Below are 19,123 nucleotides of genomic sequence, written 5' to 3' on the forward strand. Positions count from 1 at the left end.
GGGGGGGGGGGGGGGGGGGGGGGGGGGGGGGGGGGGGGGGGGGGGGGGGGGGGGGGGGGGGGTACTACTAACCTGTGAATGCACTCTGACAAAAGGCCCCACACGGAAACACACACACAAATGAAGGTGCTCTTGACGTGGCCGTTTTCTTTTGTGAAATGGCTTTAGAGCACATTAGCTCGACTATTGTGAGAGAGGCAAACCTGTCAAATATACTTCCCCCTGACTCAGTTGTTTTGCTTTTAAACTGAGAAATTAACACCACCATCCCCTCCTTCTCCTCATCATCACCACGTCATGACTCCATCATATCTGGCAGTTTCTGTGTGTACACATGTGTTAATGATATGCAGCGTGGTCCCTTTAAGAGACCAATGTCCTTTTTTTTTGAGAATGAGCCCAGGACTCGGAGCTCTGTGTGTGCTGACCGTGGCCTCTGGGTCGGTCACCAGGGGGAAGCTGCAGCAGAGGAATGGCTAACTGATTCAAACCTCCCCAGCCCCCGTTTAGACCAAACGGCAGCCTCGCTGCGCCGCATGCCCTTATCTACCAATGGAATGCAACAGCTGTGCGGGGGAACGGCAGGGTGGGCTGGCTGAAACCTCCCTGCCAGACCCCCTCCCAGCCCCCCCCACCTCCAAGAGACGTGCTGGGCTCCTGAAAGGCAGCTCAACTAAAAAGTGAGCTAGACACAGTGAGAGACTCAGCAGGGCTGCTGCACATTCAAAATAGAGTCGGAGGGAGGGAAGAGAGAGAGACAGAGCGAGAAGGAGAGTCAGGGACAGGCAGTGCTGAAAAGGAGAGCACAAAGAGAAGGAAAGTGGAGCAGGGGAGGGGAACAGGAGGCTGGGTGAAGGGAGAGGGAAAGACAAAAGAAGGAGAGGGGAGACATAGCAGGGTGAACGGAGGGGACTGAGCAAATGGCTACGGAGGAGACGGCGGGGGGAGCCAGGAAAGCCACCAAGAGCAAACTGTTTGAGTTCCTGGTCCATGGAGTGGTGAGTGGCGCTGTCCGTCATTCCCGTGAAGGGAGCTGGGCTCTGGCATGCATCTGTGTGTGTGTGTGTGTGTGTGTGTGTTTGTGCGTGAGTCGGCGCAGCAGCAGCAGCGGCGGCAGCAGCAGCGGTCTGTGTGTGTGAGATAGCTGGGTAAAGCTGCCCATGTGAAGGTTATTTCCAGCCCCCCACCCCCTGGATCCCAGCCTGTTAGGAGATGGCTTGAGAGAACAAGAAGTGGAGCAGAAATGGATGGATGGAGCTGAGCTGTAGAAGGATGTGGAGCGGAGGATTTCTTAAGACAAAAAAAGGATAATTGTAGGAATAGAAGCTAAGCAGCAGCAGCAGCAGCAGAAAGCAGCCAGCTCCCCCCTTTGGCTAACAGAGCAGCACACTGAATGCTTCCCTAGGAGTCACAGACAAGAGGGGGGAAATGACAAGTCGACTCACAACAACACAGTCAGAGTAGCCTTCCAGGCAGCGTGCTGTTGGTTGGTGGAAGGATTTGAACCTGTAAGGTCACGAGACAAACGGACGTAGTAGCGTAGACGGAGCCGAGGCAGACGGCCAATCCTGGAAATCATGCAGAACAATCAGTCCATTCATGTGAAGCTAGCATGAAATGTCAAGTCAAGTGTTGCTTGTGGTTTGAGGTTAAGCAACTATTACCATAAGCCTCATACTTTGCATTAGTAACAGAACATGGTTGTAGTTTGTTTTGGTAATGAGCTAAATGAATTAGAGGGGTGAGGGTGATGTAAAAGTCTTGGTCAGAGACACTTTCCTGTTGAAAGTTCTAGCAGACATTGACTCGGGTGTGTAAATGCACACGTTATTTAGTGATTCCCAAACACTGCTTCCATAATCCATAAATACGATGTTTCTACTTGTGACCCCTCATCACAAGTCAGTGTTTTCATTTAAATACAAATATCTTTACGGCTGAAAATAACAAAATATTTGACAATTCTTCTTTTTTTTTTGCTTAATCATTTACAGTGTTCAAATATCATGAAAAAATACTCATCACAACTTCCCAAAGCTCAAGGTGAAATTTTCAAATGTTTTTTTCTTTTTTTGTGCAACCCAAAAATCCAAAACCCAATGCTTTTTCTTTTTGATAAATGACTAAGAAAATCAGTGAATCCTTGAATTTGAAAAGCTGGAAACAGAGAAAGTGTTGCCTGAAAGTGATTAATGGATTGTAAAAATAATGGGTCATTATTTTTGAAGTATTTAGGGGGCATTTTATTAGAGAACTGACAGAAGAGATATGACGAGGAAATACAGTTACAGGTTACAGAAAAGACCAAAAAAAATCAGGCTTATGTGCGGCTGAATCTCTTTTACTATCTCCTACCCTGTTAATCATCTGGCGACCATTTGGATAAATCTCGCCCTTAATTTGAAAAGTATTATTTAATCATAAATGTCCATCTCATTTTGGAGATACTGAACTTCCTAATCCTCAAGTACATAGAGAAGGTCAAAAAGACTTTCGATTTATTTGTCCATTTGAAGAACAATTTTATGTGTGATTGTTTCATTTGAATACATGTATATATTGTTTTTTTTATGCCTTTAGCAGAGAATTGACAGTGGAGAGATGACAGGAAGTGAGGGGACAGACAGATGGGGAACGATCGGGCTTGAACCAGGGACGCTGTGGTTGATTATCAGTGCTATCTCTTTCTATAATAAGTACACAGTATTTCACTAGAAAAGTGTAGAGATTTTTCTACCCACAAAAATCAATTGCAGACCCCTTAAAATCATCTCAAGGATGGATAGAAGTTTGATAGAGCTGAAACGATTCGTAGAGCAGAGGTCGATTAATTGTTTATCAGTTAGTTCTTTTTTAAGCAAAAATGACAAAACTTCATTAGTTTTCTGAAACTTAACTGAATGTTTTCAGGCTGTTAATTGAATGAAAGGATTTGGTTTTCAGACATTTTATTGACCCAACAATTAATTGATAAAGTAATGACTAATGGCCTAATACCTGCATCATAGACACTGTCTCATTCTGGATGTGGTTTTAACTTTCCGCTGAACTAAATTTCACCTTTGCACAGATCCTGAAACTTGCCATCACTTCCTAATTCTCAAGTACATCGAGAAGGTCAAAAAGACTTGGTGGTATTTGTTAGTCAAATCCTTTTTATGTCTTAAAATCACAGTTTGACTAAGTTCAGTTTTAATCAGTGCTGATGTGGGGCATGCTGACACCAGGTAGATTTATACACTGAAACAAGATGAGGTATTGTCTCTCTGACAGGAGCGGTCATTACAGGAGCTTTGGCGCTGAAGCCCTGCGCACAGAGGCAGACTTTAGGAAACAATGGACCAGGTGATTGATGATCCAGATGAGTGTGTCCTCTCAGCAGACCAATTAACCTTGATGAGGCTCTGGCCGCTCCAAGCCAAATATTTCCCTCTGCTTATTTTCTCTCATGCCTGCCTCTCCCCCGCCTCTCTCCTCTTTCTCTCCCCTACATTTTAAGACGGAAAAGTCTTGTTATAATAGTTGCGGCAGGTTCCTCGTTGTGTGTACTGCAGAATGGAGAAATATTTATACCACGGGATATGGGGACAATTCGGCAGAGTTTATTAGCTTGTGGCAATGGATGACGTTTCCTCACTTCGGCAAGCTTTTAAACACTCACGTGTACAGACACATTTACTCACACAAGAATATAAAGAAGTGCGCTATATGCAAACATTGTTGTGGGTACCGAAGGTCGTAGTGTTCCCGCCTCCCAGCAGCAGTGTATGTGTTGTGGGGGAGTGTGTTTGGCCGAGGTCTGGCTCTAGGACTGATGGGTGGGCTGAAGGCCTGGCTGAGGTCTCTTCCTCTTTCTATCTGCCTTACCTCCTACCCCCCCTGTTGTATTACTTTTCTGGCTCAAAAAACCTTCTAGCACTCTGCGTGGGAAACACGATAAGCCAAAGCATAATACGACACACTGTAGCTTTGTCATGTGTAAATTCAGAGTCCGCTTGTGTGAGAGCAAGAGATGCGACCTTTGAACATAAACGCCACCTTTACTCCCAAATCCACTTTGTCATTAAAACTAAATTCCTAACTTAAAATGTGCGTTCACCCAGTGGTATCTATCCATGCGGATAGTTTTCGTTTTTATTTGCACGGAGTGTGAAATAGAGTTTTTTGCCTCCACCCCAGTACAATGGAGATGAAAGAAATTTCGTCTGTGTTGCTCAAAGCATGAAAGTGAAATTTAATAAAAATTCAACAGCCACACTTGTCTTTTGAAAACACCATGTCCCAGTTGCTCTGGATAATCCACAGACCTTGCCATGATCAGTTCTCATTTAAATTACTTTTTACCAAATAAATAGTCTCTGTGAAAACTGTCCAAAATGTGTTCTTTGGATCCAGAATAATAGGGAGGCTGTTTTTTGTTTGGGGAAAGAGAAGCTGTTGTTGAATCTCATTAAATGTAATTTTTCAGTGTTTTGAGCATCACAAATGAGATTCCATTTGCCTCTACTGGATATCTCAAAATTTCACCACATAAAAGAAGAACTACCTGATTAGACGCTACAAGAGAAACCCATCACTCTTTATTTGATAGTAGTAGAGGGAAATATGGTTGAGATCCTCTATCACAGAACATGTCTTTTTAAATTTCTTTTATAGCATCTTTTATGTTTTTTAGCATCAGCTAACAGGCTAATCTCAATTAGGGCACGGCGAATTTATTTCAGATATTCATATCAGCAAAATTGGTTAAACTTTGATCAAATTGATATTAAATCCCTGAAACTGGGTTCCAATTCCAGGACGATAAGGTCCCAGAGCCGAAGGTGACGTCCTCAAATGCCTGTCTCAGTCTAAAACTGAGATATTCAGATTACTATCTAATCAGAGAAACTACTTCAGTATATCAAAGACTTTTTCTTGATCTACTGTGGCTTGGATTGCACCTTATTTATACATCGCTTTGGACAACTGTGTCTGCTAAATTTATTAATTGAAAATATAAAAAACAAAACAAACAAAAAAACAAAGAAAAACAGCAAATTCTCATGTTATATAGCTGAAACCAGACGATGATTGATGTTTCTTGCTTGTAAATTGACTTCAACTATTGATCATTTATTAAAAATAGCTGCCCATTAATTTTCTGTCAATCAGCTAATTCGCGAGCAGCCAAATGGTTTAATCTCTAATCAATAAGCAAATACATGCATGTAAAATAATGAAATCGATTTTCGAATGCAATAAACTGTGCTCCGCTGTGTAATGCTTCACATCAAGCAAAACTGTTGACATGTTCTATTACTCATTTTAGTAACAAAACATTGTTCAAATCATCATGATAGTTATCACCCATATATATGAATTACATTTTTACATTTAAAACACCACACAATAACACAAAATTAAGGATGAATTAATGAAACTAAATATCTTATAAAACAAGAATTTTGAGTATGTTAACTTGTGTCTTTGCGTCTAACGTTTGACATTTTTACCTCTTTTCTGACACTTGATACACTAAATGATAAATCTATAATGAAAAGAAAATTATCTTAACCTCATCTTCAGTTTTTAATAGATTCCAGGGCTCCGATCGACTCCCTTAAAGGGACCGTCCATGTTGCAACCCACAGATTCATATGTTTAGTAGAGTGTGGGTTAAGTTTGGCCTCTTCGAATCCCTCCAGAGATGCCAGCACACTTCTCAGATATCCATCCACATGGCAGATTCGATTGCTGGCTGGCTGGCTGGCTGGCTGGCAGAGCTCCGGGCAGAGTGTTGGAGTCAGTTCAGCAGGTCAGATTATAGAGTACCGCTCATTGTATGTATGTATGTGTGTGTGTGTGTGTGTGTGTGTGTGTGTGTGTGTATTTAAGGGAAATTCATCTTACACTTTATCCAGCTATGGTTTTCTGTATCTGTTATCTGAAAGGCTCAGATTCTCCAGACAAATGCTTGTAACAGAAGTCTCTGTCTGGCTGCTGGAAGTCTAGTCCACGCCTGTTTGGGTTTTATTGTCCAGCTTTGGTAGGAAGCAGAGAGAAAAAGAAGGGGTCTCATATGGCTCCACAAGGTGACAACGTTCGAGCAGGAGGCCCCGACCATATGTTGCCTGTTATCCTCTCCTGTTTGGAGACCCTTCTCAGTTGCTCTTATCCCCAACATCCCCTCCCCCCCTCGCCGACCAAACTCCCTGCCAGAGTGACAGCAACGTGTGCTCGGGCTTCTTATCACAGGATCTCTGCCTGGTCACCATTTCAAAGGGCACATAATACGTCAGCCGTATGCTGTCATAATCTGTTTTGAGTAATGAAATCTCCTCGTGAACACATGCATTTACATTTGGATGCAGTTTGGTTATTAGTTTCTTACTGGGCCCTATCACCTTCCTCTTTGTTTGGTTCCTGGGGTTTTTCCTGTGCGGTCGTGGTTTGTCTCCTTCAGTTGCCCTCTCTCTCTCTCTCTCGACAACATTTACCCATTGTGTTAAAAAATGTAGCTGGCAGTTTCTGTGACTTCTTTTTTTTGCAAGGTGATTGTTGAACATTTGGGTCTTCTACAAAGTCGTGGCTGCACAAAACGACAAGTTTTAGATGTTCTTTTGAATAATAGAGAGGTAGAAGGAAAAGTAGACTCAACAGTTTGGTTAAGTTGTCTGTCCTTTATATTTATAGTTTGATATTTACTGAAAAACCATCACCATTTCTGTATCAATTTGTGCTCAGTGCATTTCAGTGGTGGAATGAGCTAAGAACTTTTACTCAAGGTGCCCAAGTACTTTATGTAAGTACAGTTTGTAGTACTTGCACTCTACTGTAGTTCTTCCATTATATGCAACTTTATACTTTTTACTTCTCTGCATTTATCTGAAAGCTATAGGTACTATGCAGACTTTATATACAAATTCTTTGATGAGTTTATGAAATTTGTATTTGTCATAGATAAAATCAAACAACAACAGTCAGGGCCGGATGAACCTGCTAAGCAGCCCCAGGGCAAAGGAAGACATGGGCCCCTTAATGAGACTCCCCACCCTCACTTTTTTCTCCATGGTTTCCCATTAGCTTTGTTATAATTTGATTAAAGGCAAAATTATTTAAAAACATGCAGCATGGAAGCATAATACCCACCAGGGCTGGGGGATATACATCAAATTCATTTGAATTTTATGTCTTTGGACAATGTGTAAAATGTCTACATCGTGATAACTGAGGTATAACAGCGTGCACAGAAAGTTTTTTTTTCAGTCAAAAAGTAACATTAATCACAGGTGACTACATTAGCTTTCTTTGACAGTCCCGTAGATTGTGACATGATTATTACTATATTTATCTCACAGTTGGATTTAGAAGAAGGAGCGACTGATTGCACGCTGTTCTGAGCTATTGGTTTGTGTTTGTTGACGAGGTTTTGTTACGAGAGGTTAAGAGAAGTGGAGTCAGTGGTATTTGTAAGTGCCAAATCTGTACTGCCTGCTGGATCCATTCTGCACATGCGCAGAAGTGGTTCTGTCAGTCAAAAAAGGTTACAGCAAATCTGCCTGTTCAAAATGATCCAACCATATCTTTCAAATAAAGACAACAAAAATGTCTCTTAATCACTGGAGATGAAACTGTTCACTATGATGTAATAGGAATATACTTAAGATATGAAAAACCTTATTCAACAGTACATTTTTAATTTCTAACTATGACAACAATATGAAAATGTAGCAACACAAAGGAGGCTAACCCTAGCTGCTAGCACAGCTGTAGGGTTAGCTGGTCGACCTGCATACAATTGCCTGACGTGCTCCTCCTCAAAAATGTAACCGTACGTCGAGGCGACGCGGACAGTGAGCACTGTGATTGGTCGACTGGGTAGCCTCGCAATGCCTCCGAGCCGACAGGAAGTGCCTGTGCTTTGAAGTAACTTTTACTAGCGGCCAAAACAGCGGCTGTAACACGGTGGATCAATATATTTGACCGGCATAACCCCAGCGAAATGACTTGTTTCATTTCTTATTTGATCAGAATGTGATCCACTCAGTCAAAAACATAGGAAACAGCTATACCAGCTGCACGTAATTCACGTTAGCGGAGGGCTAAACCAGAAGTTAGCCTGCTCGCCAGGCAAAAGTCAACGCAGTTGACGCTGTAGCGCTACCGCGACTAGCGTTTGGGGTGTAATTGCAGAATGACGGACACACCGATGCCCAACTATAAATGAATGGCTACGTGCGTAGCCTACGGCATAGGTACGCACGTAGACCCTACGCAGGATATAGTATAAATGGGCCATTAGCTCAAAGTCATTATAGGTCATGCCACTCGGCAGCCATCTTGGCAATGCCTCTGGGCAGCTATTTCGGACTATCCTTACCATAACACTCAGAAATGTTGGTGCCTAAACCTAAGTCACGGACATTATGCATGTCGACCGGCTAACCCTACAGGGCTAGGTGGGTAGGGTTTGCCTCCTTTGTGTTGCTGCGACGTAGAAAGCGGTGCCGACGCTGAAGGGTACCTTTAGCGTAAAATAATTACACCTTAATGTAATAACGCACTGAGATGAGAACGCGTTGACTATGCATGCGTCACTACTACCACGCATGCGCACTCTAAGTAAAACAGACCCTAATATCAGTGGAACCACACAATTGGCTGAAATATGTTTCCCACTTCTGCTGTTAAAAGCAGACGATTTGCTTTCTAGCAGGAGGGGCGGGATAACCGCCATCTTTGCAGTTACGGGCTTTCCCCATAGAGTTGTATTCAGGATGTGATTGAGTGGCATTTCTCCTCTATAAAACGTCTCTGCTTAGGTTTAGGCACACACCACTGTGATAGTTAGGGTAAAGGGCATCGGGAAGCTGTCAATGCCTTGTATACTAACATAGCTTCGGGTCTAGACAGGGCATCTCATACGGACGCGCCCGGGGGCGTCTCATATGGACACTGAGGGGTACCTTTTGCATCAAATAACGCTTTTTCAGCCTTTCTGAAAGCGTCAGTATTTGACGCCCTGAGATGAGAACAGACAACAACACACGAGTAATTATAAACAGACACATATGTGGTAACCTTCTTTGACGGCCAGGACCACTTTTTTGCATGTCCAGATAGGGATCTGTGTGGTTGTAAATGACAGTTCGCTTGTCACTCCCTATCATGTTGGATAGGACACATTTTTGTAATTACCTTTAAGTTGAGTCATCAAAAATATTTTTACGTTTTACAGGAAGAGAAAATAAGCATTGTTTTACACATATTTAGCATATAGCAAGAGAAATAAACACAGAGACACAGGATCAGAAGTCGAACAATGTCTTTTTCATTTCACTCTGTCTTTGGAAAGATGGCTCTTCTTCAAGACAAAGCCTCAAGATAAAGAAATAATTCAGGAGCGTTTGTGTCCTTGGGGGGTTGGGAGTAGTTTGGTAATCCATATGTAAATTAGTTAAAATCAGCTCGCTCTTGATCAAGCCATTACATTAAAGTGCTACCACTGTAAATTAGGAATAATGATCCAATACTATAATATGAAATTATAATACTGACAGGAGCCATTCTCTTACATTCATACTTCTGGAAGTATTTTTATGCTGCAGTCTTGCTACTTTTATTTAAGTAACATATCTGAATATTATATATTATTGTAATTAGACGACTGGTTATTATCTGTAGATGTGTTTTACCTTCTGGTGGGGTTCTTTACATTCAGTAGGCGGTCTGTGCTCTGGTTCAGAGGAGTCAAAGAACTTCTTTCTATCACACAAACCCCAGTGTGGTTACAGACAATAAACTGAGGCGGGAGGCAGCTGCTGCCACTGGAGTGACAAGCACAGGTGAGAGTCCCCCAGTTGTTCCCAGGCATCAAGACGGGGAGTGTGGGACTGTGGACTCTGACACTGTTTGCATTGTTAAGGGAGATGTGTGTGTGTGTGTGTGTGTGTGTGTTTTGTGTCTGTGAGAGAGAGTGAGTGAGTGAGTTTGCACACTGCAATAAAATCTTCATTTAGTCTATTTTTCAGATGTTTTTGTTTAAATCAGACAGTGCTGCGTGTTCTCGGTACAGTCGCTTTTAAACAAGACAAATGAGGCATGAGATTATTTTTCACATAATTTTAGCTGAAATGATGGTATCTGTATCTCGCACCACTGGCAGATGATTTCACTGACACGTTTTAGGGTTCAAAAGAACATGCTCCATATTTCATGTTGGTATGTAATGTGACTATGTAACAAAAAGCAAATCCCATATTGGATGGCACTTTTTAAAGCTTTACTAGACCATTTATTTCATGGTTGATGGAAAAGATTCAAAACACAGAAAACCACAAAATTGACGTCACAAAATTGCTTAATGGGTGTTCATGTTTACCAGCTTAGCTTTTGTTTGATTACTGAAAGTTTACCAAAGGTTACAAAAGCAATGAGATTCGTTAGTTAGTTCCCGAGAAAAATTTAATCTGTCGCCAGAATGGACACCAGAATTTTATTTTTATAGGAAAAATCTGTGAGGCCCGGATTAGGAGGTGATGTGACACTCTTTGTTGCAGCTCTACACAATGATTTTGTCAGATAAGATCAGTGTGTTTACAAAAAACTTCGCCTTAGTCCACCTTGAATCAGTCAGAAGGAAATGCATAAAATTACCGATTGATCTAATGTTTCCTTTGTTGTATTTTTAGAAGCGCTAATTTGTGATTATAATTAATCAGAAAACACAGCGGAGAATATATGTGACCTGTCTTTTCTCCTGCTTCCTCTGCCCAGCGTCCTGGCATGCCATCTGGAGCGAGGATGCCCCACCAGGGAGCTCCAATGGGCCCCCCCGGCCCCCCGTATGGAGGGAGCCCGGCGGTGCGGCCCGGCCTGCCCTCCCCGGTGATGGAGCCCAGTCGTAAGAGGCCTGCCCCCTCCCAGCAGGTCCAGCAGCAGCAGCAGCAGCAACAGCAGCAGCAGGCCGTCCAGAACAGGACCAGAAAGTGAGTCTGAATCCAGCCGACCTCCAACTGTATCTACATACTGCATGGCTTACATATAGCAACTCCTTACATGTCTGCTGTTGTGTGTAATGGTTGAGATCACGTAGACCACAACGGCTGTGGTAACACTTTGAAGTTCTCCTATTGGCATCGATCTTCAGAACCAAACATGGAAATGGCCATGAATCATTTGTAGGCAATGTAGTAAGAGCTGGGCATCGAACCACAGTATTTTTGGGCACCAATCAAAAAGCAATAAAATTCTTGGTCAGATTCTTTGTGGTCTTATTTTCTGATCACATAATTCCAGATTAAACTCACAGTTTTCGGCTATGTGAAGCTGTACTTGAGCTAAATGCTCAAATCAGCCTGCTAACATGCTTACAATGACAATGCTAACATGCTGATGTTTAGCAGGTACAATGATGAAGTGCTAACATTTGCTAATTAGCACTGAACACAAAGTACAGCTCGGGGTGATTGGAATGACATTTATTTCACATGAAATTGACAAACCTGATGATGGCGCTAGACGAATCATTAACCATCCAATAGTTGCTCCAATAGTCGAGATATTTCAGACTGGACCTAAGACCAACATAACCATCCTTAGCAGCATGCTACATGGCTAATAAAATATTTGCTTGTTCCAACTTCTCAAATTTGAGTATTTCCTGCTTTCCTCTATTTTATATAAATGTAAATTGAATACCTTGATTGGACAAAAAAAGCTATTTGAAGTCGTCACCTTGAGCCATTGGAAGTAATGATGAGCATTTCTCCCTTTTTTAATATAGAATTTAAATGATTGTTGATGAATAAGGAAATATAATGAATGAATAACAAAAAATCATCACAAGTTACAGCAACACAGGACATGGGTACACTGAAAGCCACTTCCATACCGTGATCTCCTAAAAGCCTGATCTTCATAATCAGATCGTATTGATTAGAAGTGAAACCATGACCTTTGTGTGTCTCTGTTCAGCTGTCATTTCAGCTTTTGTTCATTTTCCACTGCGCCACAGTTTTGACCTTAATCACTGCTCTGTGCTGCCACTACCGAATGTTTCTCCCCCTGTTCACTCTTTATGTGTCTTTGTCGTCTAGTTTGCCCCATGGTCATGTCTACGTGGTGTCCACACTGCTGTCTGCAGGTGTTCAGGCTCTAGTACTTTTGTGCTTTGGCTTATTGTTATACTATCTGATGTCTGCTATTGGACTACCATGTACAAAAGATCTGAACATCAGTATCCCGGCCACACATACATAAAGTGGATGGATGTCTATTAGGAGACAAGTGTGCAGCAGGTATGGTCATTAGAAAGGAGATCGATATGCGCACTCAGTGGACCGCTATCTCTCTCGGTTTCATTCTCTCAGTATCTGCAGCACGATTGATCCACTTACAATTAAGCAGGCTTGTCGAACAGGTCAGTGGAAATGTTGTCCGGCGTCGGGGCCACAACCCCCAGAGTGGCCCGGCTGGCTGTGGAGGGTCTGATCGATGGTCCAGGGTGACCTGACCAGGTGTCTTTCTGGCTCGCTGTTGCTTTGCGAGAGTGTGTGTCCTCTGGCAAACAAGTTGATGCTCCCGCTCTACTCCATCCAGCTCAGACCCCACACGGCTGCCGGCCGAGGACGTGCCACCTGTGTTTGCAGTGTCATTGAGACCTTATGGTCCCACTCGCTCTGCAGAACAAACAGTGTCCTACGCAAAGCTGCTACTAAAATAGGATTTAATTTGGGTTTGCTTTGCATAGTGTTAGGAAAACTCTGTGTACTAGAAAATGTGTTTATATACTACTACTTTATATGTTTTGTGCGGAAACATTTTGTGTGCGGAAGTTAGCGCAACGTTTATATACCTCAGATAATTCGTAGGCAGATGGTCAGTGTGGGTGGTGGGCACAGGACTTTGACACTAGAGACCAAGGTCCCACATGTGGTTACCCCACCAGGAAAATACATTTATTATCAACGGTTTCTCATTATGTTAATAGAAAAGGTATTTGCTATTGGAAATTAGTTGTATATAAAAGTAATTTTTAGGAGATAGAAAACATTTTTATCACCCCAAAACACAATAAGATAAAAGGCTTTTACCTCTGTGGTAAGTGTGTCTTGTAGCAGGGAGTACTGGAGACAATGGTTCGTAAAAAGCATATTAAAGCAACGTTGTCTGGTTGGATTTATCTTATGTGTGCGTTAAAAGTTTCTGTGACAAAAATCTGTCAACATATTTCAGCATCATCCTGAGTATAACATTTCAGATGCTTATTATCATACTCACTGGCAAAGATGATGCCATGTGGAAAAAAAGTCTTCTTGTGCCCTGACTGGCTTTTCTCATTGCATTTTTATACAACCTAAATTTTGGATAGTTTTTATACCAAGCAATGACTTATTATTGTAGTTCCTATCCTATGTGTTTCATCACAGTGTGCCGTTGCATCACAAAGGCTGAGGGTAAAACACTTCTTAAGTTACATGAAATTACTTGGGGCTTTCCCACTAACACTCTCTACAAAACAAACACACAGCAGATTGTAATGTAGGGCTGCAACTAATGATTATTTTAATTGTGGATTAATCTATTATCCTATTTTCTCAATCAATCAATCAATTAGTTGTTTGGTCTATAAAATGGTGAAAATGACGTCCTCAAATGTCTTGTTTTGTCCACAACCTAAAGATATTCAGTTTACTATCATAGAGGAGTAAAGAAACCAGAAAAAATTCATATGTAAGAAACTGGAATCTTTTTTGACGATAGTTGGTGATTAATTTAATAGTTAACAACTAATTGGTTAATCATTGCAGCTCTGTTGTAATGTAATATAAAGAAGCTGTTCTGACAGTGTGTAATCAAACAACATTCTTAACAAAGATTTTCTGTGTTGGCCGTCACCTTGAACATGGCCTAAAACATGCATCTTTTATTTCCCATGAGGGGAGCATTATTTATAAAGCCCTGATCTTTTATATGAACCTCTGATCCTTGGTTTTTGCTGTTAATTTTGGCCTTTGTACTGTAGGGTTGCTTAGGAACATTGGTAGCTTCATGTGATAAAGAAACAGGTTTAAAGTGCTGGACCGGAGCAGAATTATCTGGTGAGGAGCTGTTTTTTTGGCTTTATAAGGCTTAGAAAGATTTGGTTTGGGGAAATAAGCGAAAAAGTGAAAAATAGCGATCATGTTGTCTTCATCTGCACCTGAGAGCCCACTGGACATTACTTCATCAATGGAACGTTCATATTTGCAATTCAGAGCCGAACAAAAGAGCTAAACTGGCACACTGCGTGTTTTCTCCTTTCCCTTTTACACAAGTTCACAGCGTGTCCGTTGTCGGTGTATTGTCTGTCTGTGTGTGTGAAGCATGATTGTTTTGGTTCACGGAGAAACTTTGTTGAATGAGCGTGTCCCTCAGATGAGCAGGACGACTCCCGGGTCCTCCTCTGCTGCACTTTGTGCATGCATGGACACAGTTACACGCCCATCCCTGTGCCTGCCCTTGTCTGAGTTTTAGAGTTTGCGCCTACTAACAGACCCTTGAACTTAACACACATACAAACAGCCAGAACCACCAGGTGTTTCCCCTCTGACAACGTACTTGCTGCCACTGAGTGTGTGTCTCGCCACAACTCTAATCGGACAACCTTCGAATCCTCACCAATTCTTAGGAAGCCAGTCGGATTCCCCGGAGCCAATGAGATGCCGGCGAGGCAGATGGACATGAGAGAGCCCCAATCAGATCCCACGCTCGGATCAAAGTAGGAGTTTATTCTGCTGCATGTCCGTTTTCTTACGTTTGATGACTCTGGCCTATTTAGCCTTTCACCTGAGCCCAGCACTCCCTGAATGAGTTGTTTTGGCCAACCATACGTACGGGCATAGAAGTTGACCCCTAAAATGTAGTGGTGCATGCTTTGGACTGGAGCATGGCATGATGGGAACAGTTTTTTTTTCCAGATAGAACAGAAAAATGAAGACGAATTCAATCTAAAAACCCTCTTAAAAACAGTTTAAAATGGCGGATTGTTGTGATGCAGGTTTGTGTTTTCCTTTGCAATGCACCCCCGGATCTTTCAATTCTCCTTGCAGCAGGCTTGTTTCAGTATTTGGCATGCTGATGTAACATACTGCTTCACAGACCAATGCAGTGCTCTGTGATAGGACATTTCTCTACACTGCAAAAAAATCCCTTTCTACAAACATAATATAATACAATATAATGTAATCTAAAGAATTTTTCTCGGGGGGGGGGGGAGGAATGACAATATATACACCATGAGACAATAGAAATGTAAAGTTGTTTATACCATGTTATCTATCGCTGTAATAGCTCTAGGTCATTGCTGGCAATGTTATTAACCAACATGCACCTTGATTAGTCAAAAACAAAAATTCAGACCAGAAATCTTTCTCTTTCCATAAAATGTAAAGACCATTTAAACTTTAATCACAATATATATAGATATCACGATATAAAATGGCCTAAAGGTTTTATCCATATCGCCCACACCTGGTATCAAACTATGGAGGACTGATTCTGACATAAAGGGAAATAAATATAGAAATAAATAAATGCTCAATAAATAAATAATCATCTGATAAAATGCACAAAAAATACAGTAAATAAATAAATGTAGGCAGTAATTAAATTATACAATGAGACATAAATGTATATATCTCTTTTAATTAGCTTCCTTATTTATTTACCTGTAATAATTACCTTATTTATTTATTGTCCGTTATAATCTTAAACTTTATTAATTACTTTTGTTTTATGTATTTATTTTTTATGTTTTATTCTTCCTTTGCATTTATACCCTGTTTATTTCCACAATAGTTATATATTTCTGCCTGTCCTTTTTACATTTCTCTTGCATTTCTGCCTCATTATGCAAATGAGGAGGGGCTGTGTCTCAAAGGGTCAACTTATCGCCTATTGGTGGATCAGGCAGACGACAGAGGTCAACTCTAAACTCACACATCAACAATTCTTTCTCCCCACACAGTCACAAGAGATGTCTTCCTTTAGTATTTTAATTGAAGTGATTAGCAACTCTATCTGAGGACAATTCTATCAGCCATGTCTTCCTTCCTTTTCGTATGTACCTAAGGACAATTTAGAGACATGTCTGCATGTCTTTGGATGGTTGGAGGAAGCCGGAGCACCTGGAGAGAACCCACATGGACAGAACATGCAAACTCCACACAGAAAGGCCGGGGCAACCGGGGTTCGAACCCATAACCTTCTTGCTGTGAGGCGATAGTGCTAACCACTGCACCACATACAACATAATTTATCAAATTACGTCAGACTCTGTGAAATTATTAAGACACACACGTCACGTCCGGTTTTCAAAATAAGGTGTTAACACAACATATACACAGTATGAAAATAAGATTAATTGGATTATATACACAGGAAGTATAAAATTTGTTACATGTGCCTATTAAAAGTGAAATAACACTAAAATGTTAGAGAAATTACTTTACTTAGATTGAAGTACTGCAGTACATTGCTGTACATTGAAATGCATTCCTTTGTTAGAGGAATTCTTCTTGAGGTACTGCAGTACACATTTCTCCTTAAATTCTGATTTGAGTTGATTTGAGTTGTGGACAACTAGGACCACATGAATTAAAAAGTTAAACATTTCACTGCCCAAGTCAGCTGTAACACAAGGATTGTTCATTAGGCTACAAACTGTACAGTATGTGTGGACAGCTACATCCTGGAGTTCCACAACATTCCACAGTGATCATTAACAGATTGGTTACCATTTATCAGTTCGCCCTCAAAGACACCTTTGGATGTAAAGGCAACTACTTTAGCATTAATGAAAGCTAAACTGACTCACAATCATATGATTCAGTGGTCAAAGTTTTTTTTTTCAGATACAGTTAATCCAGAATAAAGAGCAGTGGCAACAACTGTTTGATTATGTTCTCTCCTTTTGGTTTGCAATATGCAAGTATTAAACTTAAAATTCTAGGTACCTACTGGTTACAGTGCAGGAAAACAGAACTGAACAGTTGACAATAAACAATGACATCATCTGAATACGCAGCTGGCCAATCACAGCGCAGTGTAATCCTCGCTCGAACTGAGGTCCGACACTTTCATGGCTGCGCTCCATTGACTCCAATGTAAAATTAGTCGTTTTCTTGCTTTTTTTGCTGTAAGATATGGTCAGACACAGTTCCTGGGGCATTTTTAATAGTTACAGTCACTACCCAGAGAGGTTGAAGGGAGAAGTATGAATTATTCACTTTCCAAAACCTAAAACAAATCCAAGAAAATATTGGCAGTCTATTGTTTCTAATGTAATGTTAGTTAGCTAACGCTAGCTAACTTACTACTGAATTTAACGTTATATAACCCAACTGTTCTGCTTTGTAATGATTGTAATAGTGAACAGAGACTTACCGAGCTGTACAGGAGAAGTGTTGATCCTTAATATCGTTGTCTTCTTTCTCAATAGTCAATAATACTGTAATTGGTGGTTCACTTTTACTCTGTGATCGGTAGGCTTTGGCTTCTGTCTTTATTTTTTCACATCTGTTTGACAGCCTGAATACAAACTTCAAATGCACAATGCAATTGCAAAACTCTCTCCTTTCTGAGATCGCTTTTTCCAAAAATTAGACAATATTTCTCCAGGGAGTGCAATAATAGACAGTGGCAGCCCCGTGCTAAAAGTCCTACAGGTCCGACAGTTTGTCTGACTTAGCAACAGTAACTAAGGGGGGCGTGGCTTAGGGAAGGGTCAATTGTGAGGATTTTGTCCCAGGATTTATTATGTATTTCTTCTACTTCATTGCATGATTCAGAATAATAAGTTGAGAAACTGATCTATTCTTCGTTCATCCTGCACTGCAGCAGCTGTGCCCATTTAATCCACAATAGTGACCGTAAAAAGTTTTTTCATGTAGGCAGGCTGGAGCAGAAAACAATTTACCTTTCTCAAGTTATACAGTAATGTAGTAAGTTCACGTGTATGAAGGTGGATCAAACACAGCTAATTTTAAATGTCAAAGTAGAGAGAAGCCTAGTAGGCCTATTTATTTTCATTCTTTACAAATTGCACAAGATGAATAAACTATGCAGACAGTTCTCTTAATCTTAAATGTTCTCATAATCTTGAATGTTCTCCACTTGTTATCCTGTAGTTACACAGTAATATTAGGGGTGTGGGCTGTATTAAAAGTACCCCCTGTTCTCCCATGCTCTACAGTCACACAGTAACGATGAGATATGTGCTGTTCTCCCATTCTTCCACTGTACCTACACATAAACATAAACAACAAGGCATGTAAGGGGAAATATAAAAGGAATTGGGTTTTTTTTTTGGGGGGGGGGGGGGGTTTTCTCTCCTTCTCCTCCTTCTTCTTCCTTTCTTCTTGTCCTCTGATGAATATGCTTATGTTCACCACATGCTGCCTCCTCTGTCTTCTGTGGAAGATAAAGAAGAACAGTAACAAGCCTACATTAATTTTAATGTTTAATTAAGTGCAGTAAAGTTAACTTTAAATTGACTCCATTAACACACATAAAACATTTAACAGAAGCATAAATTCAGCTTAATAATAACTGTCAAGATTAGTTGATTTCTTAGTCATCATTACTAGCTTGAGCTTTAACGTTAGCCTATATGGCATTTAACACTACACTACTATAATTAGCCTAGCGGCAAGGACTTTTCCTCTCCTTATAGCTTAACAAATTACATGTATTATTCATAGTATTTCTTACTCATCGCTGGTTAAGACACTGCATCTCCCGACACAACACCGCGGTTGAATTTAACCCTGAATGCCGTCTTTGTTGAAACAGCAGCTGATAGTAGGAGAGCAAGGAGCTGAAAAGTGTCAGAACATTTACCGTAAATGCTCAAATACGAGTGCACTACAGATTTAGCTGCGGCTAGCTGACCATGTGGTTCTCACAAACAACCACACAGCTCACTTTCCCGCAGTTCTGTGTCAGAGCATCCAAACAAAAAAGAAGGAAGACATGGCTGGTAGTATTGTCTTCAAATAGAATAGCTAAACACCTCAGTTCACTGAAGGAAGCCATCTGACTATGTAAGAAAGCTTGTTGATGTGTGCACTTAGAGTCGACCTCTGTCATCTGACTGGTC

The 19,123-nt window shown here is 41.1% G+C and overlaps 1 protein-coding gene across 9 annotated transcripts in view; it reads left to right on the forward strand.

Annotated features, from left to right (window-relative positions):
• Positions 1-19,123, forward strand: part of smarcd3b (SWI/SNF related, matrix associated, actin dependent regulator of chromatin, subfamily d, member 3b) — a 49,161-nt gene that overhangs the window by 13,027 nt on the left and 17,011 nt on the right. For 4 of the 9 annotated variants that reach the window (XM_046053615.1, XM_046053787.1, XM_046053534.1 and 1 more), the window contains 2 exons: positions 10,759-10,970; positions 14,654-14,743. In XM_046053615.1, the coding sequence (XP_045909571.1) occupies positions 10,768-10,970; positions 14,654-14,743 (293 nt within the window). In that variant the 5' untranslated portion in view covers positions 10,759-10,767. Of the gene's footprint in view, positions 1-860; positions 999-5,578; positions 5,798-10,758; positions 10,971-14,653; positions 14,744-19,123 lie in introns of those variants that run through there. The other 5 variants (XM_046053199.1, XM_046053278.1, XM_046053862.1 and 2 more) reach the window with 4 other exon arrangements.

The sequence above is a fragment of the Micropterus dolomieu genome, linkage group LG01 (assembly GCF_021292245.1).
Source record: "Micropterus dolomieu isolate WLL.071019.BEF.003 ecotype Adirondacks linkage group LG01, ASM2129224v1, whole genome shotgun sequence".
NCBI classification, from domain to species: Eukaryota; Metazoa; Chordata; class Actinopteri; order Centrarchiformes; family Centrarchidae; genus Micropterus; species Micropterus dolomieu.